This window comes from Ptychodera flava, chromosome 13 (genome assembly GCF_041260155.1).
Source record: "Ptychodera flava strain L36383 chromosome 13, AS_Pfla_20210202, whole genome shotgun sequence".
Taxonomy (NCBI): Eukaryota; Metazoa; Hemichordata; class Enteropneusta; family Ptychoderidae; genus Ptychodera; species Ptychodera flava.
The window spans coordinates 824221-852110 of record NC_091940.1 but is presented as its reverse complement, the minus strand read 5'-3'; the positions used below and the strand labels follow the sequence as shown (position 1 = coordinate 852110).

The following is a 27890-nucleotide window of genomic DNA, read 5'->3' as shown; positions in this document are numbered from 1 at the left end:
TCATTTTCTTTTGCCTGCACTTCTTTCCACAGACAAATACTTTATTATTGACAGAGTTCCATAACAACAAAGTGATGCAGACAATGGATTAATTCTGACAATCAGAACTAAAGATATAATAAAAAACTTGTATAAAAATTTGGCTTCAGAGCACACTCAAATAAAGAGCAAATATTCTAAATTTAGTTCAAAGTGAAGGGAACACAAAGCTTCTACAAACTTTTGAGTGAAAAAACAAATGTAAAAGATTTCAAATAAAAATCCCAAGAAAATAATTTACTGCCCTTAGCTCATTCAGTAAAACTAATGTAAACAATAATCTCAGACTAACTCGAGAGTACAGAGTTAATCAAATGTTGAGAGAATAATCAACATTAGATCTGTGATAAAACCATAACACTATCACAAATCTCTTTGCCAGTAAGTGTTTAGAGATGTTTGTTAGTGCTTTTCCTCATTCACACTAACAAGGTTGCGAGACTGAATTTGCTATATCTGTAAAACAGCTTTATTTGCGTTTTGTTTAGTCACACAGCTGCTCTTGTAGACAGATGTTGCTCCTTAATAGTCCACAGAAAAAATGTCTTTATTCTAAACAGACAGACAACTTTCCGACAATCTTGCAATAAACTAGAGTAATTTGTGAAGCAAAGTCTGCTGACATAAATGTACCTCAAGAGAAAGACAAACACATCCTGAAACTAATTCTAAACAGAAAAGGGAAAATTAGATTTGAGGACCACATGTTAACAATTTAAAGAACTAATAACTGAGGTATTGTTACTGTTGTTTATGGTGTAATTGTCTGGTTGATGAGAAAAAAAATCAGTTTCAATTGTATACAAAAATTCTCCAGTTCCATACATTGACAACAGCAGAACACAGAGAGCTTGTTCTGAGGTTGCATGTTCCTTATTTTACATGCCTAATGTATCAAACATTGTGCACTCTATATGATTCAATGGTAATTTGTTGATGATGTAGGTGGCCAGACCACACTCATCACTTAACTGAAAGTGACAAACTAGTTTCAACTTGATAACTTTGGAAATTAATATTGATCAAATCACGTTTTACATCAAGAATCCGCTTTTTAGAAAAGTATGCATAAAAAGTTGATGGGCATCATAACAGTGAATCAATGTGCTGTTCAAAGATGAAATCATTTAATTTTTAAATGATTTTCATATAATATGGAAATAAAGCATATGATTGTCCTTTGTAAATAAATTAAAAAAAAATCGGACAGAAAACTATGAGGGGCATGTAATGAAAACATAGCCCAAACAACGAACTATGTTCCCTAAAGAAGGAGACCATTTACTGTCCCTACGTTGGGCAATGGCCACCTGTCCCTTGTTATGGCTATAATGTATAAATATCTGTCAAGTGCACTACATTGCTCGACAGAAAGTCACGATTAGATGGACTTATTTGTGCTCTTATCTTCAGATTAAGCATGGTGTCAAATATGGAAGGTACTATCTGTAACCAAAAGCATCTGCACAATGTTTACATCGGATCTAATGCATCTAGTGATATCAAAGAAGTAAAATAACTTGTAACTGGACTCCTCTCATGTAACTCTTTAAGGTAGTATGCACCTTGAAAGTGAAATACTTAAACTTTTGCTCTAAGTTACCTTAAAGAATCTTTCAATCATTCTCTTTCAAAATCAAAAATAAAAATAGGGGGTCAACGTGCAAATGTTGGTACTAGAGAAACAAATTACCCAAGATTTACCGATATTAGAAATCCAAATGGCCATCATCCCTGTGTTAACTCTATAAAGAAAAAGAAAAATTTTCGAATTTCGAAAAACTAAGCCGGAGAAGTTTTCTTTCACCAAGAGCTTTAAAATAAACCCCCACATGTGGTACATCAGAAGAGAATTGTAAAAGTTTGAGAGTCTGAATGTCTGTCCCGAGGTGCTTTCTACCTTAATGCACATATATTTCATGAAAGCTTTTGTCAGCTTCTATGTCACTTGACTCTACTTTTCACCTTATATCAACTACAGAATAAAACCTCTATTATGTGCTAACATCAGGTCTGATGTACCAGTAAGTCCACCGGAAGATGCCCATTTAAGCTCTGAATTAGCTGTATTGGATATGTTGAGAGGAGTCATTGTATGTGCTGAAATATTTACAAGACATCCCAGTATTAGCAGAAATATGAGCTTACTTGAATCACTATAAAAAGCTGTCTGCATCTAAAGAGCTGTAGTAGAAGGGGCAAAATGCTGCAGCCATCAATCAAACTGGAGAGGGAAACTCTTCAACTTATGCAAGTCCATATTTACAATATATACATGGTTTAAAATAAGTTGTGTAACTTCTTCAGATACATCACAGTAGAAAATAAATAGTAGAAAATAATTTACAATGGGTCAGCTTGGTGTTAATGGAATTTAGATTACTTGGATTACTGTGACATACATTTTTGTTCTACAATTCTACATTTAGCATGAATAACAATTTTTATGGGCCTTTGAAAGTTGGCCGAATTCCATATTATTCATGTATGAAAATGTGTTTACAATGTTACATCATGTTACGTCAAGGTATCATGCAATATGACTGCTAAAAACAGGTTTGATGTCAGTCCACTAGAAGATGCCCTTCAGTAACATTAAATCAAAAGTGTGGTTTTAGTGGCTACAAGCTTATCTATTGATTGTTTGGGTGAATGCATTATGTTCAGAATGAGAAAAACGCAATTACTGTGCCACCTCTACAAAGCAAAAATCAAAATCAAACAGAAAAGCTGCACTTTGGTGGAAAAAGTCTATCAGTCTGGTGTGAATGATGATGTGGAATGTTGAATGACCATAGCACCAGCCTAGACTGATGATAGCCTTTGAATGATGACAGTTCATCAACAAAATGACAGTATGACTGTCAGTAATTTACTTTTGAGTACACAGGAGATAATGATAGTTATTTGTAGAAATGCAAATATGCAATTGATACTTATTACTGATGCTCTGAATTATGAAAAACAATGACTCCTTTATCATCAAATGATCATACTTGAGAATTTGAAAGGCTCAAAAGAGAGCCACTCCAATGCTTTTGCACGTAATTTTGTTACAAACTTATACATTCTTTCTGAATGAAATGCAGCACATATACATGCTGTACAAACAAGCACACACAGATAAGCAAATATATAGACATACAAAACCTGCCCATAGCATTGGCATTGTTAAGTGCGTGATAAAGAAATTGCGTACAAAAATAATTCTACATGACAGTGGCATGACATGTGCCTGGCACTGAAAGTTACAGATAAATCTTTCAAGAGTAATTGCCTGCACAGCAAACAACATGACAAAGTTAATGAGGACTGAAAAAATACTTCTAGGAGTCTTATCATGAGGGTTGGAAACACAGGGAAATCATTTATAGAACATGCTAACATTTTGGGTATTAGTGTTCCAAATGCATTGACACATCAAGAGGATATACCGGTAGTAACATTTCCCAAATAATAATTAAAATGGTGAAACTGCTAAAGCTAATTTTGTCAAGTTGGGCTTATCATGATTTGATAGGTAGTATGTCAAAGATAGGTCCATTTATGTCTCTCTTTTCCTTTCACATAAATCTTTTCTGACTGTATGAGACATACTTCATGGTTCGAAACATACCACTTTCTGGCATGCCGCATTCTTAACAATTTGCATGCATGTGTGATGACTGTCAAACTTTAAATGAACATAAAAAGTATCAACTCACACAATGACTTTTTGACTGACATTTCAAGAATCTGTTCAAAAGCAAAATGAAAATTTCAATTTAAAGCTTGAACCTTCATCATTTTACAATGAGTGGATGTGGTATTTCAGTCACTATTAAAGAAGATGAAAAGTAGTCACTCTATACATTGTACTGGAAAGTTCCATCTAAAACAGTGGTATATAAAATAAATCATATCAGACAGACATTTCAGAGTATGTAAGTACAACACAATGACAAACGTTTGATTTAGCACCAACATATGTGCCAAGAGTTCAATGTCAGCATGAAGGTAATTTACACAAAGAATATTACCATCAATGACATGATTGATAGAGAAATCTCACTTAAATGATTAGATTCTCTAAATTAAACAAAATATTCCATGTCAATGTAGTGAGTCTTCAACTTTCATATTTTACTCATTTACATCTAAAGAGGTTAAAGCCACCGTCAGTTGTACCTGCAATAGAGGCAGTGATCCAAATAGACAGGTTGCTGGCTGCCTATTCATGTGCAAACTTTACTTTGTACATACTGTAGATGTTCATTCAAAAAATGAAATCTACAGAAATGTTTGTGATCTGGCTAGAAATAATTTCAGTGAATAGAAGAAAGTGACCAAACATTGCGTTCTGTTGAAGTTTAACAGCATGTAATTAAACTACAAATGTTGGGGTTTCATTTTTTAAATTTTTCCTAGCATTAAATTTTTTAAGAATACAAAATGGGACATTACAAGACAGAGACATTAATCCTTTCAGTGCTGTAATTTTTCCCACCAAAATTTTAGTGCAACATTTTTACAAATTTTTATGAATTTTTCTGTAATTGTTTTATAATTTTGGACCAAATGGACATCACATTTTATTTGCTACAGTTTGTTACCAAAATTTTGAGAAAAATCTGACAAAAAAATGACTGAAGTATATTCTCATAATGGTGACAAAAGTTGACTTTGGCGCTCAAAGGGTTAAATTTGCAAATTCAATAGGACATTATTAACCATTATGCCCATTGTGCACTGTACTGTACAAAAGTTTATCATACAAAATAGGTTGAGTTGGGGTATATGTATGGAATGCAACCATGACAGCAAAGACACTGACAATGCTAAGGAGCACTTTTAGAGGACATTTTGTCGAAAAACTCCAAAACAATAATAAAATAATTGTAGCAAAACATGATGGTTATTTACTGATATGCATAAATTTGCTTGTGAGGGTTATAGTCTACAGCATTAGAATATGAAAGTAAATTTGAAACAGCTTTCAAGCAAAGAAAAAGATGAGGCTTATCCTCTATAACCAACCAACTACTCTTTTTTAAAACCCACTAGATAAGTGGATATTTGGCAGGAAAATCAGACAAATCGCTGAACATTCACATCAGGAATTCTTATGTTGATTTGAACAAGTTTGAGAAATGCCATCCTTTCAAACATATTCACCAGCAATCAGACCACGCGCTCAACTTTTCAATCTTTACCACTTGACAAAATTTTTAAAGCTCACTGACATATAATATCTTGGTACAAACATATAAGTTTGAATAAACTTCCTTCCAAGACTAGGATGCATCATCACATAAAATCATAACGGGACACTGTGCCAGCTTTTCAGTTTTTTTTTTCTGTTTAAAAACAGTCATACATACATACATTCATACATGACAACCACTCTTGAGACAACAGATATACATACGTTCACCTGTATAAAACCCACCCCTTCCTTAGTGTACATAGCGAGTGGAAGCTTAGCCCTTGCAATGAAGCCTACATTTTTGAGAAATTGAAACATTTATGTAATTTGGTCCACCATATTTGTTGAATATCACTTGTTCTTGAGACAATCACATACCCTGAGTTTCACCACTTTAACTTTCTTTGATATTTGTGACCCCTGTATTAAATATTGTTCTTGCCTTTGAATGCTATCAGCAAAAACAAATTCATGAAGTAAACATGTCAAGTACACATAAATATGTATTTGACAGAATTCAACGTCTGTCGTTGTCATTCTTGATGATTGTAAATGGTATTTTTTTTACTGTGAAACATGGGAGTTACATTTGCTTGAAAATTTATGTGAACGTCAGGTATTTTATTCACACTGCAATCTGCTAGGTGACACTGCAAGTTATCAACTTTATTTGCATGTAAACTTAATTGCATACCGTAACACACTTCGGGTAAAATACTCAAATACTTAGGCCATCAAAACAAATCTGTCATGAAGTCATGTGGTGTGTCAGTACACTAATAATTCACCTTACATTGGCATGGCCAGGTTGTACATTTTGTCCACCGAGTCATTGGCTACAATAATGTAAATTTTGACAACTATGAAACTATAGTGTACAGCATATTCTCACAGCAATGATAAGTGTATCTTCTATAGTGGTGACTTTCTCACTAGGCTTGAGAATAGCAGAAATCAAATTTTTTTCTTGTTTGGTCAATGTCACAAGAAAATCTTCAAGGCATAAAACACTGCAATACTAATTTAACAAAGATTTCAAACTATTACGTCACTGAAATAACTAAGTATTTGTTCAAAATTAGTTTCCTGTGTTGATAAATACATATGCAATTGAAAGGCAGCAACTTTTCACTGTTAACACAGAATATTATGAAGGCTGAATACTTCATAGATCATCATCATCACCATCTCTGTAAAGTGTTCCACTTCTAGCCAGTTCATCCAGTTCCTCTGGTTGTACTCGTTTATGTTGTGATCTGAGGGATACAATTGATTTATTGGACCTGTTAGACTTGGTTGATCTTGTTGATTTCATACTGCGACTCCTTGATGATGCCCTCTTGAGGAGATTCTGGCTGATGGAACGGTGCAGATTCTTAAGGCTTGATGTACCAGCATTTGTAGCAAGCCATGGATGCTTTATTGACTGTGATGCATTCATTCGCTCTTGTGGGTTGACAGTCAACAACTTGAAAATGAAGTCTTTAGCCAAATTTGACACATCCTTCCAGCACTAAAAGAATAAAACAGGCAAAATTACATCAAAGATTAGATCAAATTTAGAGTCAAGAGTGCTGGAACAAAAATCATTAGTACATAACTGACTTTTCTGCCAAGAGAAACTCAAGTAACCTATTTGTCCAGATAATCGTGCAACCTTACAGTATGGCCCCCGCATAACCTGTCATTGTGCTGGTATTTGTGAGAACAATGCCAGCACCCTAAGCGCATTATGCTAGCACAATTGAGTGTGAAGTTCCAGCACTTTGGTAGCACTGTGCAGGACTGAGCCAGCACAATACAAAGGTGCCAGCACAGTGTGTGTGGTTGAACTTGAAAATGTGCACTCAGAGGTACCTGTCAGTGACAACATTGCTGCACTTGCATAACTGAAATAGCAGCGGCTGGGAATTACTGAATAATCTTGAGTCCTAAACCAGCTCCACATTCTCTTTGTCTCCTAAAGGCAACTCAAAAATCTTAGTCGTAGACAGAGTTCACAGTGAGATCATGGAGGTAGAAGGAGAGGAGTTACAACGGCTCCAAATAGGATTACATTCCTTAGTAGCGAAGTGGTTTACTCACGTCAACACCTTTGTTTCTAAACCCTTTTGTACCGTGTGCATTACTGACGACCAGAGCTCATGGCGATCTATTCTATATGCATGAACTTTGACCTAAGGAGAAATCAGCTGCTCAGTCGAGTTCAAAAGTGAAAGGACATGTGCACTCACATTCGTTCTATTCTCGAGGTCGCAACCATTGTAATGACATCGGATGATTACATGTCACTGCACCTCAAGATAAGTTACGACTATTTTTCAGAAAACAGAAATGTAGGTGTATACAATTTCAAAACGACGATTACATATACTCAGAATAGAATTGAAACGTTTGTTATTCACTAAAAAGAAAGTTTGGGATATGTTCTTTCATGCAAGGTATGGCTCATTTGTGCAGTTGAGTGGCCAGTGGTAAAAAAACTCATCAAACTTGTGGTGATTTTACTTGTGTACACACACGGTCATTGTTTGTTGTGACAAGTTTTCTGCAAATTATACCTCCAAAGTGCTTCCATGCTTGTTTGTTTATAGTTCATTCATGCAAGTAGTGAATATCAAATAGCGTCAAGGACACTGAAGCTCCTCAAGTGTGAGGCCAGTTGAAGTAGTTGGTTGTTGGTAAGCAGTAATTGACTTGGAGGCATGGGGTTGGGATACGGGATACACAAGATTTGTGTTAGATACATTTAATTGTATATACGACATGATTTGGCACATTAATATAAAAATAAGTTGCATACATTAACACCAATCTATCCTGATGGAGTATGTGGCGGTTTATTATTAGGCGACTAGTAAAGTGAGTAAGCGCCATTTGGCGCTACGTTTTGAAAACAGTGTTTTCTTCATCAGTCGCTTAAAATTCATTTTTGATTGGTGAGACGTGTTGAATGGTTGATTGTTTTTATTTGGTAATATGTTGTTCCATTTACGTTTGTTAGGGAAGCTAGAATGTCTACTGTTAGATCTTATTGTGTTTGTGTGGGTTCGTGTGAACCTGAGTTTGAGCTATTATAGTGTGTCGCCTATATTTCTGTTCCTTCTATATGCGATTATTGGTTGGTTTTGGAACAGTTTTTTTTAGTGTTCCGTCTTTTTCAAGTTCACTCCAGTTTTATGTCAGGGCTTGCTTGATTTTGTCGTGTCGATGTACGGGCTATACGTTGTTATGAAGACTACTGTATTGTTGGTGGCGTTATTTCTTTCTTTTTGTTGTTCAAGCAGTTTTTTCCTGCTTTTATGATCTGTCTCTCTGATAATGCGTTCTATTTCATTTTTTTTATATTGTCGGTCTTGTAATTTTTCACTAAATTTTTTTCACTTAATTGTGTGACTTTCTGTGTAAAATCGGTTTCGCTGTTACGTGTTCTGATGTATCGTAATGTTTCACCTTTGATCAGACCTTTGAATGTTGCTGCTGGATGGCATGAGTTTCTTTGTAAGAACTGGAAAGTATCTATTGGTTTTGTGTGTGTCTTGATGTCGAGAATATTCTCTTTGTTGTTTGACGACCTTTGTAGATAGTCAGGTCTAAATATCTGATTTCTTGAGAGGAGCTTTCAAACGAAAATTTGAAAGGATGCATTTTGTTGATGTTTGATATGAATTCACTGAGTTGGTGTTGTGTTCCGATGAAAATCAGAAAAACATCGTCCCTGAACCTCAGCCAGGTCGGTATTTGTTGCTTGCATTTCACTATTATTCTCATTTCAGTCTCGTGAAATGTAATATCTGCTATTTCTGGCAAACAACCCCATCGAGATTATTTCCGTGTAAGAGCATCCCCATATTTGCCGGTAGAGTTCATCATTGAATTCAAATGTGTTGTTTATTAAGATTATTTCTAGCAGAGCTATCATGTATTTCGTTGGTGGTTGCTTGACTATGTAATTGTTTGATGATCTTTCCTGATTTAATGCTCTGCTGATTCAATTGCCTCATTATGTGGTGTATTCGTGTACATGGAAATTACATCCAGTGTTACTAGTGTCACATTGGCCGGAACTTTGACTGCCTCAATTTTCCGTATAAGAGTCTGATCTTAACATGAAATAGATACCGACATCAGACGGAGCGAGGCCAACAACATTCTCTCCTAGTAAATTTCTTCACCGAAGGCGTCTCGATTGGTTGACTGAACACAAAAAGAGCGTAGACAGCAGCTGCATGATGTGTGGGTCCGCCATTACAAGCAAGCGATTGTTCTCTAGCCCAGATATCGCTGAGGGCGCTTGACCCGAACTAAATTCATACCTTGTGTATGACGTGTAAACGTGAGATCGCTTAGATCGCTGATAAGGAATATTTACAGAACGACTTATCAGATTCCCTTAGGTTTAAAAAAATACACGTGTAAACCCACCTTATGGCACTTCAAACAAGATATTTTTGTTTAGATTTTATTATACAAAAGTTTTGTGTGGCTAAAGAAAGTTGTGTGTGGCTAACAAGATGTATGACCAATTCGCAATAAACGCTCCAAAAATACTACACCGGGGTCAGACACCATTACAAAGTCATGGATTTGATGTCAGAAAAACATTGGGTAATCAAAATCTTTCGATTTTTTTTAAAACTCTTTTATAGATCGATCAAGTTGCTCTGTAAAAATCCCGATTGTGTCACTGGCATTGAACCAGAGTGAACTTTTGACGGGACGGCTTGACTTGTTCCTCCGATGGAACGGATATGAACGATTCGGAAATACCATTACAAACTGGTGTCCGACGTATTAAGCTGGGCTTCAGCTAGTGTGCGTATTGAACTGAGGCACAGGCACCCATGCTGAACGGGCAACGCAAGTATAATATGGAACAAAAAGCTGTTTTACGCTGTTGTTCACGGGTTTCCCATTATGTGTACAGAAATAAGACACCCTAGCACTTTGTTTAGAACGCTTACACAATCACAACATATGCACATACACATACTCAGTACGTCTGAAGTGAAGGCCGCCATGATTGAAACGTCGATTCACGGGTCAAGTTTAAATGTCTGTATGTTTGTATCGAGACCTTGAGCCACACTGAAATTACGTCCAAATATTTCTAAAATCACGAAAAATCGATTGTAGGATTTCTTTTGCGCGTAAATATCATTGCATGTATTTGCAGCATCACTAAACTTGGGCCAGTTTATCCCCAAAAACCCATCATATCGTTAAAATGACAGTTTCACAACATAGAAATTCTAACAAAATTACATGCGAATACTTTCCAACAGTATCATTCCATATCACCACAAAGTAGATACAATTGACCAACGATGACATTAAAATTCAGTGTTGAAAATCTCCTTGAATAAGTCACTGACAATGACATAGTCCCCACTTGTAAAAGGAGTATTAGTCTTGATGGGGCAGGGAAATGAGGTCATTAAAAAGTATAACTGGAGTGTATATGTTGAGATTTATGTGCTGATAGGTCTGTCGTTGTTCCCAATTTGAAACACATGAGGCATGTCAGACCTCTAACTGTATTGGCCAGCCATGAAATACATATGTGCATAATAAATGACGTTCAAGATGTGACATCTTAAGGTCTAATATCCTATCAAAATTGGAGGGTATAGAGCTTGTGGTTACTGAGTTATGCATATATGTAAAATCAAGGTCAAAGGTCGAGGTCACATGACATTTTGGAAAAAAAAATTGTATTGCTAATTAATCCCTATATGTCCCATACATTTTACATTAAAGAGGCACTCCCACTTGGTAACATTTTTATAACACATTTTTTAATGCCAACGGTCGATATTTGACGTGACGGCTCCGCGCGGATCGCGAGATATCGTTAAAAACATGTCATTTCCCGAGCGTATTTTTCACATCCCGAAGTTTTACGATCGTTTCTGGTTATGACCCGAAATCCCCCGAAAGTGTGTTGTTGTGCTGATTGACGATATTCTAAGGAGTCCAAAAACGTTCGAATGACGCAATTAATGTACCTCCTACTGCGATGACTTTATATACATCATTATAAATGCCTTTACCTCTGGGAATTCTTTTTTAAAACTTCTCCTTAGTTTTTGTCGTTTTCATTATTCTCAATCAGTTGCATTAAATTTTCAAACAATACCACATAGATATCAGTTTTTACATGTAAAATATTAGTTGCCTCTGATGACTACATTTTGTCGTCTGCCACACTGTTACGCGTGGTTCAATACATAGCGGCCTCCGCATGTGGCAGTGTTCTCCCTAGGATCAAGGGCAAGCATGTCGGAAATTTACATAAAATTTACATAATTAATTTGCATATATTAACATATATTTAAATACATACACACATAAAACAGTCACTGCATATTGTAGTCATTTAATATGCCTTTTATTTACTTACACACTGCTTTATGAACGTACATATCAGGGGAATAAACAATTAAGTTTACAGGTGGCACCATGAACTGCATTAAATTCATACATGAAAACTGAACGGTCACATCTTGCTTTCTTCAGCAGTCCAACTTCAGTTGTTAAAATTCAACTCGTACTCTCATTGCATGGAGAAACATTTGCGATGAAACATTGCGTCACTTGTTTACGAAATTATACAGAGCAACGAAGCCACGCAATCAGGGCTGTGTACCCCCTGCGAGTTTTTAAGCACATAAACACATTATGGTCACGGTCCCAATGAATAGAGGGACTGTTACGGTTTACCATAACAGAAAATTCAGACGTATTTACACGAATGATCGTCACCAACATTTATGAAACCCCTGTCGTTTTAGTAACTTGCCTCCTTAGCGAACCTGAAACGAGACCTGAACTTGAAAACAGCGCGAAACGCTCAAAGCCCACACATCGACCGCCATCTTGGAAATCGCCTGACCTGTTTACGTCACATGGCACTGTAGACATCATTTCGCGACCAAAAAGTTAATCCAAACTCATATTTTTAAAAACTTTGCGCGAAATAAAAAAAAGATGACAAGAATGCAAAAGAACGATTGCACGATTAACCAAAAAACTTGTAAAATGACAGTGACCCCAACATCGAGAAACTAGGTCAAGTCAGCCTAACGTAATATATGACGCACACGTATCCTGTGCAGCCCACGAACTCAACCGTTCTCCTGCTCTGATACTTTCACCGTTTGTCTCAACAAAAAGATCAGAAAAATAATTAAAATACAAATGCACATTCGTAATACTGCCATGGAGATTTCATGAAGACTAACCGTCATCAGGTATAGACGCCTTGTAAATCTTTTTTGAGGGTCGTAAGTTTGACCGATAGCTTTGACCACCAGCATTTTCACAGCGTCAACGTCACTGTAATCCCCCACGTAACTTGATAAACGGTCATTGACACGGCGCTCGACCAACATGATCAAAGTCGCGGCCACATCGATGTGCCGCTCGGCCGGTGTTTTTCAACACCTATGTATGTGTCAATTGATTAATGTAAACTTGTCAATCGACACGAAAAAGTCTATTCAGGACTAAAAACGATGTTGATAAGGCTAGTTTTGGCAGATGTCCCATGCCAATGAATACACTGAGCTGTCAAGTGGGGCTGTCAATCAAGGGTGTCGGGAAAAATCTGAAGCGTCACGGCATTGTAGCAAGCGTCACGGCGATCAAGGCAAGCGTCACGGAGACGTGATGCTTGAAGGGCCTGGGGAGAACACTGTGTGGTATGCGCGCATACCACGCGGCGGCCACTATGCATACTATGTATCAACCGCACCTATCTGTGCTAGTCACCTATGCGAATTCTGGTGGAATTAGCAAACTTTCTTTTTCGTTTTTTTTGCCGAGTCAGTAGGACTCGGCTTTCTCCCATGGGACATGACCGCTCACCGACGCGAGTGGTACTGCTGTGGTGTACAGCAGCGTCAGCATAGACTCGTACTCCATAGCTTAGTTGACAATGGCCCCAGTGCCGAATGTTCTATGTTCGGAAGCTGAATTCAGGTGGGCCACCGGAATTCAAACTTTAACTTTTTGAGGACATGTTTTTATCGATATCTCGCGATCCGCGCGCATTCGCCATGTCAAATATCGACCGTTGGCATTAAAAAAATGTGTTTTAAAATTGTTACCAAGTGGGAGTGCCTCTTTAAGCTTATGCTTGCAATGTTCCATTCAGTTCAAATTCGGCATGCAGATTCTACCACCTGCATGGGTCTGATTTTGGAGTAACAATTTGATACAATATTACAATAATACTCATCTAGTTAGTATTCTCCTGGTAATTTTAGCGTAACGGTGTCGGGCCAGACAATAAAGACAACACACCATGGCAATGACTTCACCAGTTCTATACTTGACCCGATTCGGATTTTACATGTACACAAATGTAAATGTATCGCCCTTCATTCTCCGTTTCCTGGGCTTTCTTTTTCATTTGTAGCATTCAACACATAAACGATTCACGGACAGTGAGATTCTTGATTCAAGCTCATTTACTTGTTTAATTAATTTCTGTACTTGGGCTATGTATCAATATTCAGTGCAACAATTTAAATGGGTCCCTTGCCATTTGTTGATCATATGTAGTGTTGGTTGCAGTAATCTATGACATTTTAATCCATACATTATTTGCATATGTAACCCTTTTCCTGCCAAGTCGGTGAAAATCCGCTTGAAATTCGGTGTAGCCAGAATCTAAGCACTGGTGACCGTTATTCTCCCAACGCGGTGGAAATCGGGCCCTTTTTGGGTACCCCTTTCCTGCTAAGTCGACGGCACTACGTTTTGCTATCCCCTGTGCGTTTAGGGGTCATCCGAGGACAGGTTTTCTGACAAGGAATGCCTTTTCCCCTCGAAATGGGTTCGCAGGGAGTCGATAGACAGGGAAAGGTGCAGAAACCTGTCCGCCAGTCCCCCACACCCGAGGGGGGCTGGGTTTTTTTTACCGCTTTTTAGCGGACTTGGCAGGATAGCATGGTGACGTTTTCTGGCGGAGTTGGACGTACTTGGCTGCCTGGCACTATAGAGATTGCTGCCGAACTTGACCAACTCGGCAATGCTAATCTAGAAGGCTACCTCTTGCAAACGACTTGGCAGATATGCCGATGGTGCGAGACGAAAGTCACTTATTCAGTTGTGCGTGACTGAAAATGAGAACGTATTTTTGACGGGACGGCTCGACTTGTTCCTCCCATGGAACGGATATGAACGACTCGGAAATACCATTACAAACTGGTGTCCGACGTACTAAGCTGGGCTTCAGCTCTGCAAGTTCAAGCCAGGCAACGTCCTTCACTGCCTTGGCCATGCCATTCAATGGACGTAGCTTTGGATTTTTTATTTATTCCACCGTCCGAAGTATTGGCTCTGGTTTGCAGGCAAACGTATCCTCTTGCCGACGCATTGGTAACTACGTACGCTGTTTGCGTACAGAGAATTCAAAAGGGCACATGAGGTCAATATGCTACATGTACGGGGATACCCGTCTGCATTTAGCAGGGACTGCTTTTGTTATGCAAACCAGCTAGCAGTACAATATGGCTGCCAGCATGTGGACACGTCGATGGCTAGAACAATGGAAGCATATTGCGTTGCACCCGTGCATCGCAAAAGTGAACTGAAGACTTGGGGGTAGTGACTGGTTATCACTGGTTAGCTGCAGCCCAAGCCATGTCGGTACAAACCCGTACCTGACTGAGGACCACTCGATTAAGTCAGTAATGTACGGTAACACTCGTAAGCCAACTCCCAACTGAGCTGGCAAAACTACGTAAAGCTGTGCTTCAATGGCTCAGCCATGTCGTTAACCCTTTTCCTGCCAAGTCGGTGAAAATCCGCTTGAAATTCGGTGTAGCTAGAAGCTGAGCAGCCACGGCTGTTATTCTCCTAAGGCGGTGGAAATCGGGCTACTTTTTGGTACCCCCTTTCCTGCCTAGTCGACGGAACTACGTGTAGCAAACCCTTGCTCACGCTAGGGGTCGTTCGAGGACAGGTTTTGGGCGAGGAACGGCGTTTGCTCTGGAAATGGGTTCACAGGGAGTCAGAGGACAGGGAAAGGTGCAGAAGCTACCCAGCCAGTCCCCCACCCCGTTGGGGGACTGGTTTTTTTTGGGGGGACGAGTAGCGTACTTGGCAGGTTAGCACGGTGACGTATCCTAGCGGAGTTTGGTCTAACTTGGCTCTGAGCCACTACATAGATTGCGGCCGAAATTGACCGTCTCGGCAATGCTAATCTATAAGGCAACCGCCTAAGACCGCCTCAGCTGGCGGTGCAATTTTTGCCAATGGTGCGAGACGAAAATCACGGACTTAGTCCTGGTTTATTGTTTATTTTTCAAAAAAATAAATCTTTTTCATTTGTGGCAAGGGGGCGCTCGGAATTTACAAGAGGGCGCCACGTCGCTGTTACCTTATTCAGGGAGAACACTGCTAAGTATATATTTGTAAAATCATGTACATTTATGGCATTTACTTGTGCTTGAAAAAATATGTCATTGTCTGACAAGTGTCCTGGTTTGAGTGATATTAGCAAGTTGAACAGTCCACTTGACTGACTGAGTCCACTTGACCCAGTTCATGGCAGGCTGTCTCTCTTCTTGTGGTATTTTGACAAAATCCCAGGGCCTGAAAATTACGCTGGTCCGAGGTCCCGGACCAGTGATTTTTTATCCCGGACCAGTATAAAATTACCCCTAAAAAGTCCGCGGACCAGTACAAACGGGAGCCAATTTATTTTGCAAGGGAATTTCCAGTGTTTTTCGCAGATTGTGTTCTAGTGTCTTTTGACACAAAATTTGAAACTACGTCCCCCCAAAATACGGGAGTTTACGGGGACGCACTAAAATCGGGCCTAGAATTTCACTGAAACCCAAGAGTCCATTGTGAGACTACGTCTTCTAGCTACAAAATTACAATAATTGTTGCTTCTTTTCAGTCAATCAAACATTTAAAATTTAGTCTATTTCTTTCATCACAACGTAAACTCTAAACAGTGTCTAAAGGAAAATCAGTTACTCTGTTAAAGTCTGCGATTCATGATAATGAGCAAGGCGATGTACGTCCACCAGCCACTGCACTGGGCCCTGGACTGGACAAATGCTGGGCCACGTACTCATCTTACATGTAAAATGTAACGTGGTAAAAACCATAACAGATCATCACCTAAAAATATCAGCAACCCCAAAATTGTGTGAAAATATTGTCTTTCTGTCTATCAAAGTATAGTATTTTGCAGTAAATTTCTCTGGAAAGAGTCTCATTATAACTTTCTGATCGTCCGTAGCAAGCAAGCTTCAGAATTTAGAAGGTCACCATGCTGAATTCCTTATATAGTCAAGACCCCCTAGCTCCATTGTAGCTGACCTTAACAAGAACCGCCTAGCTTTTCAAAACAGCGTTATGGCGATTTGCTATTGCTATCAAAGGAAAAAGAAGTTCCTCTCAGATATTTGGTGCTTTCAACCTATTTTTTGCAATTTAAATGGAAAAGAATCAACCGCTGGGGAATTATAAAAATGAAGTGAACTTTATGGCAATAGTAAAAACCAAAAATGTTAAGTGTTTGTACCGGTACATGAACTTGAGAAATCTAGCAAGTAAATGTTTATGCAGTGTGTCTGTATTACAAAGATTGACAGTTTTTGCTGTACATAAAATAATCGCAATCATACCAATCCATAATCCAATAACAGAAGGTCAGAATTCGTGAGACAATAGTTGTAAACATAGACACAAAACAGCACAGAACAGACAGTAAATAGACGGTACACAAACAAAGTCATATTCATAAAAGAAAGATACTTGGACCTCTGGCCAGAAGACCAAGAAGTGAAATTCCAAGCAAATCTGATAGAAATGCATATATAACATGAGTACAAGAAATGAATCATTCTTGTATTGTTATGCAAATTTTGAGGACCAGTGGATTTACTTTGGGACCAGTGAAAAAAAAAAGGTCACTGGTCCTGGGACCAGTGGGAAAAAAGGGAAATTTTCAGGCCCTGAATCCATACATTCAGATTTACACATTTCTGGAAAACACTGGTGAGCAATTTCAATTTCAGTATACCGTACTTCCTCCAATCAGAAGGTCATGTATACTGTACAATTGTTCATATTCAGTGATTTAGAATATAAAGGACATGACTGAGAGAAAAGCCGTCTGAAATAGCGTGAAAATCTACCTCAATGAGACCACTGCAGACGAGTTCTTGTTTTCAGTTGCTGAAAGCTACAGTGATAGTAGCTGTAACTTTTGACAATTTTTCAGTGTTTTTGTTTGTGTATTTATTTCAGTTCCTCGTTTAATAAATTCTAAGTTATTGTTCCTCAAGCTTGAAATGGTTTATGCTTTATAAAACTCCAGAGCTACTGCTTGATTTTTATTGATGCTGCAGTGTGCATCGAACAATTGCCAAGATTTTTTTTTTCCGAGTCGCAATGGTCCATAATTGTTTTTCCATCAGCCACTTAAAGCCAGATTTTTTTTTCGAGCAACTCCACCTGGCATCTTTTTTTCCCCAAATCTTCCAAGCCCCCCCCCCCCCCCCCCCGGATATCAAATGGTCCACCCCTAAACTGTAAATTCTGGCTTCTGGCAGCTCAAACGTCGCAATACTACATTTTTTGATATGATATGGAGTGACTTGCACACATGCAGTGACAGTCGATATATTCATCGTATGAGAGTCTACTACATTCAAGCATAGTGATGTTGACAACTACATGCATGTCAGTGCACGATTTCAAAGTAGCCAGGAGGAAATTCTAATGGTCTTTTAGTGGAAATATAGGTATTAAACGACAGTGAAACAAACAACATTAGTTATCGTGACCTTGCTAAAGTGCAATCTCGGATCATGTATGATCTGATGATCCTGCCAAATTGCCATGTCGGATTATGCCGTGATTCTGAAGTGCGCGTACTTCCTTAGTAAATCGGTCAACATAAGCACACAGTCGAACTTTAGCGATCGAAGTCAAAAATGATGTCAAAATCAATGCACAACTGTCGAAATTACCCAAAATCAGTGTTTGATCTAGAGTGCGCCATTGCGCATTTTGCGCAAAAAAATCAGTTACGGCGCTATTTTTTCAGGACTGGGCGCCATTGCAGGCGCAATATTTTTTGGCCGGTGCCAGGTAACTTTTTCGCCATGCCCCAATATTGTATGGTACGCCTATGCTCTACGGAGAGGATTTACCGTAACGTGGTCAAAGTTGTTTTTGCGACAATGACGAAGTACATAGGGCATGACGCGTGACGTTGGGGTGACGTCAATCTGAGGGGTCGTGTGCAAAGACCATGCCTCATGGCGAAACGCCAACGGCTGCTGACCGATTTTCTGGTAAAGCCGTCTGTTGTCTCCTCAACCAAGCCCAACAATGAAGCGAGTACAAAGGTGGAAGAGCCAGGAACTCAAACGCAGACCAATGCTGTCCGTTTGAAAGAAGCCGGTGTTCAACAAAACCGCACGCCGCAGGTGAATACTGATCATTTATCAAATGAGAGATATTCGGTACAGCCATTATTATACAATAGAGTTGCCGAGACTGATATCGGTGCACAGCATTTTTGTCACAGACTTTTTCAAACCTCTTAAGTGGAACTTGATCATAAAGTGGCATAGCCCTGCGTTCAGGTCTGTGTGTTCCAAACGGCGTTATACGGCCTCCACCTCAGCCCTACAACGGTCTATGGAGATAACACTGGGGTCTCTGCGGTCCGCATCCGGACTGCAATGAAAAAACGGTCTCTTTGGCCGAAATTCTGCTCTGTCGGGGCAAAATCCTTTCCCTGCCTACTTTTATCTCCTAACCACCCCTAGTAAAGATGCGATTAACTTCTCGTAACGTCCAAAACCGCTCGTTTTCTGAAACATTACGTACTCGACAAGTTGTTTACCCACGGGGATTGCCATTTTGAATCTCGCTGCAAGACCCCAGTTCTATCCATAGACCGTTGCAGGGCTGTGGTGGAGGCCATATAACGCGGAGAACACACAGACCTGTACGCAGGGCTAAAAGTGGCATTGAATAGTTATGTTTTTCATCATGTTGTGAGTTTCTGAGGACAAGTCGGTTATTTGTTCGTGTGAAAACTGATAGTGATCAGCGTAGCAGCTACGCACGTGGGGTGTTCAGTCATACAAAAACATACATGAATTATATACATATTTCGTATTTCATGTCATATACTCATATTTAAGGTCAAAGGTCATCGAGATCACATGACATTTTGTCAAAAAATTTGTATTGCTAAGTTGTCCCTATATACCAAAATTCAGACCTCTAGCTCTATTGGCTAGCTCAGAATTAGAAATGCACATAATAAATGAGTTGCAGGAAGATGCCAAGGTCAAAGGTCAAGTGGAATCCCCAAAATTGTGGAGAGCAATTTGGTCCCCTACTGGCCATTGTCCAATAGAAGCTGGCTGTCTTGGACTTTAACATACGCCAGAATAAGCCATTGCCATAGCTTAGCTGCATAGGTATAGGGGAGGTCAAAGGTCATAGAAAAATCAGAAAAATAATACTTTAAAAATCTTCAAAATTGGCAAGACCTGTGACTTTGATATTTGGCATGAAGGAGCAAGGCTATAAGGTCTAACCAGAGTTAGGTTGGTAGCGGGTCGAGTTGACTGGGGTCGAGTTGGTTAGGGGTCGAGATGTCCAGAAACCATGGTCATCATGCTTCCCATAGACTACCATGTATCACAAAAATTAAAACTGTGATAACTTCATTAATATGCAAGCCACGCCCATTAAAACCTTTTCAGTTCTAGCCATTTGAATTCTGAAGATGTATACTGAATTTGACTGAAATACGTTCAGCTGTTTTTGAGATAATGGGGATACAGACACACGGACACACGGACACACACACAGACACACAGACAGACATGGCTAAACCATATGCTCACGTGTGTGAACACGTGAGCAAAAAATCAAGTTTGTCAACAAAGTCTGTATATCTGCTCTATTTCTAGCATAGTTATTGTTGACATTTGAATCTAATTTAAATTGTGAACAATAAGGATTTACTTTTTAATTATGAGAGAGTTGACACACTGGATATAAGGCAAATACCTCAAAGCTCAATAGAAAACTGCATTTGTTGATTGATACACAGACAAAAATACAAAAAATTCAACATTTACAGCTGTAACACTTTTTTATCGATTCCTTAAGCACACACTCTGAAATCTTGTCCTTGCAAGTCTTACCTGGTCACCCCCTGCCCTTAATTAGCCTTTTAAAAAAGTAAATTGTACATTTACTTTGCTCAATATTACCCACGGCCACTTTTATCTGCTGGTCACGATCAACAAGGGCCCCTTCAGACATTTCAAGGGGCCCTCAATGGCCCCCTTTTTTTGCCAATGGCCCCTTTTTCTCAAGGGAGTGGGCCCTCAATGGCCCCTATTTTTGAAGTCCTAGATCAAACACTGCAAAATAAGCAACATAAAACTAAAAGTTATCGCTGTGTCGAAAGGACAGTACATCAACATAAAACGACGCTAGTTTGTTATGACATGGAGGCCGGAGGTAGAAGGACAGAGCATTCCCTCGCTCTCACCCAGCTATTAGTACGGGCCGCCGGTGGGATTGCCTAGCTAAAGCAATGGATTCGCCGGTACTGGGGAGTACTGAGTACGGAGGCCATCATTCTTCAGTCTATCGAAGGAGCGTTTCGTGCCAAAAAATACATGACAGCAACAAAAGTACCATTACTGTGAACTTCATATTTACAAAACATCATCAAATACTTCAAAACTTCAAAACGTCTCTACTACCTCCATGGACATGACATGAAACAAGATGGCGTCGGTTTGATTTTTCAAAGTCCTTGCAAAACAACGCTAACTTGTTATATGCGCATGCGCATATTAAGGGGAGACCCATTTGATTTCGGGGGGTATGCAGGAAGTGGGTATGGGAACTTTTTTTTGTTGGAGAGACAGCATTTTTTTATTTCTACAGTCAGACCTGCATCAATTTTTTTTTTCAAATGGAGTAGCAGTGCAATTTTTCGAATTTAAGCCAGTGTTTCACATATCACAGGATGGTTTTATATATTCATTTTGCATTCCAACAAATGAAAACAAAATGGAAAGTCTAGTATATACAACTTTAAATTATAGAACACTTTTTGGGCAAATCAACTGTGATCAGTACTATACCTGCTTTTCTTTAAAACAGTCAATTCCTTTTAAGTTCTCAGGGGAGATGTTACCTTTTGTGGTCAGAGAAACAAGGCTCACACATTGTATTTCATTATATTTGTTGTTCCTCAATTTTCATTGTCAACTTGTAAACTTTCTAACATATTTATATTGAGAGAATAATGTATTGGTTTTAACACTAGTTTATTGACTCCTATCTTGTGTTTCAAACTTTCACAATTTACAGAAGTCAAATAGTCCCATCTAGATATTGCCTATACCATTGAGATATTGCAACAGAAATCCTGAAATATGATTTCTTGGGTCAGAAAAGGGAAGGAAAACATCGAGTGCCCTGAGGTGTAAAGTAGTGAATGCTTATATCATAAGTGCTGGAAAAAAAACACATAAGAATTGCTTGTGGTAAAAACATTTGCGTGCCTTTGGCAGCATGCCAGCAAAGAATACATGAGAATGAAGTTTCCAAAATTTTGCTCATTTCAACAGCATTGTGACAATTCCTTTTTTATTTCTGTCTATTTATATGAGAATTTTTTTTCTCAAGCCATTACAGGCTTAATTTTTTTCTTTTATTTCACCTGGTGACATTTTTTTTTTCCTCAAAATCCTCCATACCCCCCCCCCCCAGAAATCAAGTGGTTCTCCCCTAAGTGAGGCCCTGACCTATACGGGCCAGTGGATTACTTCCTCAGTAGAACTGATATGCCTGCCAGTACCGGTGTTTATCGCCACGGAGGCCATCATTCTTCAGTCGATCAAAGGCGCTTTTCGTACCAAAAAATACACGACAGCCGCAAAAGTGCATCACTGTCAACTTCATAACTATAGAACATATTGAAATACACAGTGAAACGTTCACAACGTAAAAAATGTGCCCATACCGAGAAACAAGATGGCGTCCGTTTCGATTCTTCAACTCAGATTTTGTCCTACAGTTGTGGGCATGCGCAGACGGTAGCTTTAGCGAAAGCGAGTCAAAATCAAGTAAATATAAAATAAAAATGGATAAAAATATTGTTTAAAAATAATACAAGGCATGTGTCACTAAATTTTGAACATTTCTGACGGCATTTCAACTATACGAACACCCATGCCAAACATCACAATAATCAAATCAGTGGTTTTGAGGAAAAATTGAAAATAGTGGTTTTCACAAAAAAGCTAAAAAAGTGACTTTAAAATGATTCAATCAAAAAAAGAAAAAGACCTTTTGAGATACATGCCCAAGTGACCACCAGACCAAATTTCAGAAAAAGTTACTGAAGCGTTTCTGAGATACCTGCGTCCACAGCATACGGCCCACTATGTTGGCCATATTGGGCCGCGCCATCACATTAGTACCTTGTGCCCACAGGGCACAAAGTACTAAAATTGCAAAAATACGAAAGATTTCATTTTAATTTCAATATATTATATCAAGATAAACCTTAGGAACCGTATACCACATATCAAAGCTATCAGATGAGTAACTTTTCGAGAAACAAAGATTTTGACCAAAAATGGCAACATTGCCCCCAAAATACAAAAATTGAAGAAATTTCAATATATCACACTGAGACAAGCCCTAGGAACCTGTATACCAAACATCAAGGGTATCAGATAAGAAGTATTTTGAGAAATAAATTTTTTGACCAAAAAGGCAAAAATTGCCCCTACATACAAAATTGCCAATTTCAACCTAATTTCAATGTATCATATTAAGATAAATCCTAGGAACCTGTATACCAAATATCAAAGGAATTATTATAAAAAATCCCATGGTATTTTTCTCTGTTTGACGTCTTCGTATACGTGTTTTTCGCACAGCTGTACAACTTCGAGCTGAAGGCGAGAAGTTGTGCAGCTCCGCGAAAAACACGAGTATACGATGATGTCAAACAGAAAAATACCATGGGATTATATATTTATCACATGAGCAGTCTTCTTATTTTTCTTTTGACGTAGATGGATCAAAGTTATCGTAACAAATTGCATGAATTTCGCCGTGATTTGTATTTTACTTACGCGGATTACTTTCATTTAAAGAGTAAAGTGGCCCAGGAGATACTTTCATTCATAAATCCCATCAAGCTGAAATTTGCTACATCAAATGGTAACTCCAACAACCAGACATACGGATTCGGTCACGTGAACGTGTCAATCATTGTATCGCGCTACACCGATGCCAAGGCAAACCGGCCATCGGCGAACATAGCTTTCACGGCCATGCTAGCGACGACGGATAGCCATAGTATTCAGAGTTACTTAGAATATTTACAATTATATTTATGAAGTAAATGCAATGACACGATCAAAACAGTAATTCTCATTCTCAGAGATGCCGTGGCTTTCAAAATATCACACAAGTTTACGACCTCTGCGAGCGCGAAAGATTCTGTTCGATGACACACTCATTGCATGTTTATGCCCACAATGTTGCCGTCACCGGTCTCTGCCGTTGTCAACTCGTCAATCCCGATGTCGCGATCTCGGTCATCAATGTTTTCGTCTTACGAACTCTGATGTTTGCATTGACACATATCTCGTCCATGGACAGTGTTTTTGTTAAGGCCGGTACCCCGGTAAATGTTACCGGAGTTCCCCAGTCATTTTACTGGGGTTCCCCTTGGTATATCTATGCAATCAGATCAGGGGACAGTAGAAATGTTACCGGGGTTCCCAAATCATTTACCAATGTTCCCTAACCTTAGCAAAAACACTGATGGATACATCCTAATTTTGTTACTTGACGGAAACTCTGTTTTGAGTGTTGTCTGAGTCAACTTTCGAAGTACATGGGATTCCACGGCGCTGCACACGGCTCGCCCGCACGGCTCAACAGCTTATATCTTCGGTACAGCCTTATATGCTTATGCCGCACTGCAAGTTTGATTTCGAGCTAGAATTTTGTGTGATTAAGGAAATTGATCGTTGTTAGTCGAATGACTTTAGGTTTGTGACCCCCATGTCGCTTTCCCGAAGATTATATCGCAAGCTGGTTGATAAATACGATATCACTCTTCGACAAATGATCACTGATGGCATCGGTGACATGGGGCCTTAGTTAGTGACCACTACCTACCTGACTTACAGATTGATATATGGCGGGTGCCACATGTGGGGCAGGATGCGCTTACTATTTTCGAAACACCTGACATCACTTCTTGGTCTTTTTGGCCAGAGGTCCATATATCTTTCTTTCATGAATTTGACTTTGTTTGTGTACCGTCTATTTACTGTCTGTTCTGTGCTGTTTTGTGTCTATGTTTACAACTATTGTCTTACAAATTTTGACCTAGTGTTATTGGATTATGGATTGGTATGATTGCGATTATTATACTGTACTCATTTATTCAGTTTGAGGTGTAGGTTTCGGTTTTATCGCCAACCGGGATCGCCAGGTACGACGTCCACATTGAGCCTACACGACTCGACTGGAGCCGCGGCGTTACTGAGCCATTAAAATAAAATGATCGTCAGTATCTCCATTTGATTCTCAGGAAAAGCTATAGTTTTAGCGACTCGAAATTTCGTTGGACAAATATGCCTTCTATGTTTCCATGTCTGGATTTATCTGGTTGCCTTTTTGTAAAAATAACGTGCAAGCTAGCACGGCATTGATCACAACAAATCTGTTTGTGTCGCGATGCCTGCATGTGTATAAACGGTAAGCTTACCATGCAAGAAAAAAGTTCCGGTTGATGACGTACAACAGGGGTAATTCGGATTTCTTATCCGTCCTGTTCTCTGTCAAACAGGTGGGAATTCGGGCCAGTTCATGTGATAATACGTGTTATTATTGAGAAAAAAAAATTTTGAAAAAAAAATTGAGAATTACCCTCAAAATACAAAATTGAAGATTTCATTAGAATTTGAATACATCACATTTTGATCAACCTTAGAAATCTGTACCAAATACCAAAGCTATCAGATCAGTAGTTTTTGGATAAAAACATTTTTTACTAAAAATTTGGAAAATTGCACCAAAATTACAAATACGAAAATTTCAATACAATTTGTACAAACTTGACTGAGGTCAACCTGGTGTTCCAGGTCTGACAGTAATTATTGGTTGATTATTTGATCATGACTGCAGGGTCCATTAGAATTTCTGTAGGGCCCACTGAAATTCCAATTCATTTTCACTTGGATTGGGCCATTTTCACATCAGCATTTTCAGCCTTACAATCACTGGATTGATATTTTCGCATATACTATAATGTGCATATTTGCATTATAATGCCTACTTCTCATGTACTTTAACATAAAAATAGTAAAAATTTCAATTCCAACACATCTAGGTATTCTCGACCGCGGGTCATCCGGGTACTTGCGGTTTTTTACGTCATTTTTGCGTCACGGCGCCGTGGTGAAGTTCGAATATTTCAACCACCAAACCAATATTCAAAGTGTCAATACACATAAATGACATAACTTTTAGTTCTGCTTTTTTCCACACAATTTCTGTATCATTCGCTCTTCTGTATCGTCTGATCTCTCATTCACCGCGCTCGTATGTTTTTCACCTACTGACGTCACTCCGCGGTCGAGAATAGGAGCACAGCTTCTCCCGGATTCCTGTTTTTATTTGTACATGGTTCACCACCCCCAAACAATATAAAAGTGGACAAAAAAATTAAAACAATGACAACTAGAAGATCATGGCATCTAAGTATCTGACATGAACTCATTTTCATTTTTCTCCATAAAGCGAAGCAGAAGCTGGTGTCATTAACACTTGAAGAGCATTCATTATCTAAATTACAAACACAGTTTCCTTTGCTTTCCCTGTGTATCTCACTAGTTACTAAAATAAGTGCTCAAAATACACTTAACATGAACCGAATAGAGTCATGAACCTCATGTGCATGTGAAAGAAATTCGATAAATTCCGATGTCAATTGTGACCATACACTAAATCACGCTATCACTGAACATAATGGTGATGAAGTGCCAATGTAGCGGGCAGGTCATCGTGAGGACTGGCCTTAATAATAAAAGAACAGTGGGCAGTGCGAGAGACAATGCACTGGCGATAGGTAAAAAAAACTTACCTCATTATCGAAAGAGAATCTTGCCCTTAATATCTTCCTATACAATCGTGTTCTGTTTTCATCATCAAAAGGCATAGTTCCACTGAGTAAAATGAACGTTATAACTCCCAAAGCCCACAAATCAACAGAATTTGTGTATGGCTTCCGTTGGAGTATTTCCGGCGCAATGTACTCGGGTGTACCACAAGCGGTTTTCATCGTCATTTCGTCACCAGCTTTCCTTGTACTTGCCAATCCAAAGTCCGTGATAAGTATCTTGGAATCATTTCCCGGATGATAGTATAGGAGATTCTCCGGCTTAAGGTCTCTGTGTGTAATTCCTAGTGCGTGTAAGTAGCGTACACCCTCTAAAACCATATGCAATACCCGCGTTGCGTCGCGTTCTGTAAAACTACCTTTTGCTACAATCCTATCAAATAGTTCTCCTCCTGTTGCCAACTCCATAACCATATACACTCTCTCCGGGGTTTCAAATACTTCAACAAGCTGTACTATGTTTGGATGTCTTACTCTCCGAAGGACGCCAAGTTCAGTCTCAAATACTTCCTTTCCTTCTCGCACCTCTATCATTTTGATTGCGTACGGTTGCTTTGTAAGTCTGTGTTCAACTCTGACAACACGGCTAAAGCTGCCTCTGCCTATCAAGGCTTTTATATCATACTTGGCCAACACTCTTGGGTCAAATTTTGCCTTATACTTGCCCATGCTCTTCTTCTTGGTTCCAACATGGTCGTTATTGTTTCTATGATAAGTATTATTATAGTAGTTGTTTCGACGAACATTTGGGCCTGTTTCGACCGTCTTTACCCAATCCACATGCCGATCCACAGGCGAATCGGGGACTATCTTGCTGCTTGCGCAGCCCATTTCAACAAAGAAATACATGCACTATATACATACATTCCAGCAGAACCTTTTCTCAGTAGCCAGCTATCGCACCATCAGGTAAATCCGATGAAATTCTTCGTAAGTGCAATGGCCATGGTAGTATGTTTACCCGAAAGGCGCCATATTTGTCCCGTACGAACTGGAATAAAACACAGAGTAATTTCAACCGCATTACATACTAATTATAATCCTTCCGCTGGGTCATAGCTAGTTGCTTGATTCCCCTGTTACCTATCTCTAAATTCGCTTGAACCGATGTAAATGTAAAGAGTACATTTAGTCTGATCGGTGAAGGCTCATTTAAGTCAGTTGATGGTAACAGTGAAGAAGAACAATGTCTACATGTGTACACGAAGACGATACATATCTCTTATAATCTGCGGAGAGATATTCGCCTAGCGCCATATTGACAAGCGATACACAATAGGCAGGGAGGATAAGATCCGGACTATTTAACTGACATCATCAAGCTTGGCTTGCGAACTATAATGACGTCACGTCGTTATAACAACTCACTCACTTTATTAGTCACTGCATATATGCATCACAGAGAGCGTGCAACCGAGGAGGTAGCTAGTC

The 27890-nt window shown here is 39.0% G+C and overlaps 1 protein-coding gene across 1 annotated transcript; it reads right to left on the bottom strand.

Moving 5' to 3' along the window:
* On the bottom strand, positions 1-27756 carry LOC139148634 (serine/threonine-protein kinase H1-like). Its single transcript, XM_070720126.1, has 2 exons — positions 26424-27756; positions 1-6737 (listed from the first exon to the last, which is right to left on the bottom strand). Exons 1-2 carry the CDS (start codon positions 27306-27308, stop codon positions 6390-6392), a joined length of 1233 nt encoding a protein of 410 aa, XP_070576227.1. The 5' UTR covers positions 27309-27756; the 3' UTR covers positions 1-6389.
* Between the last annotated feature and the right edge of the window lie 134 nt (positions 27757-27890).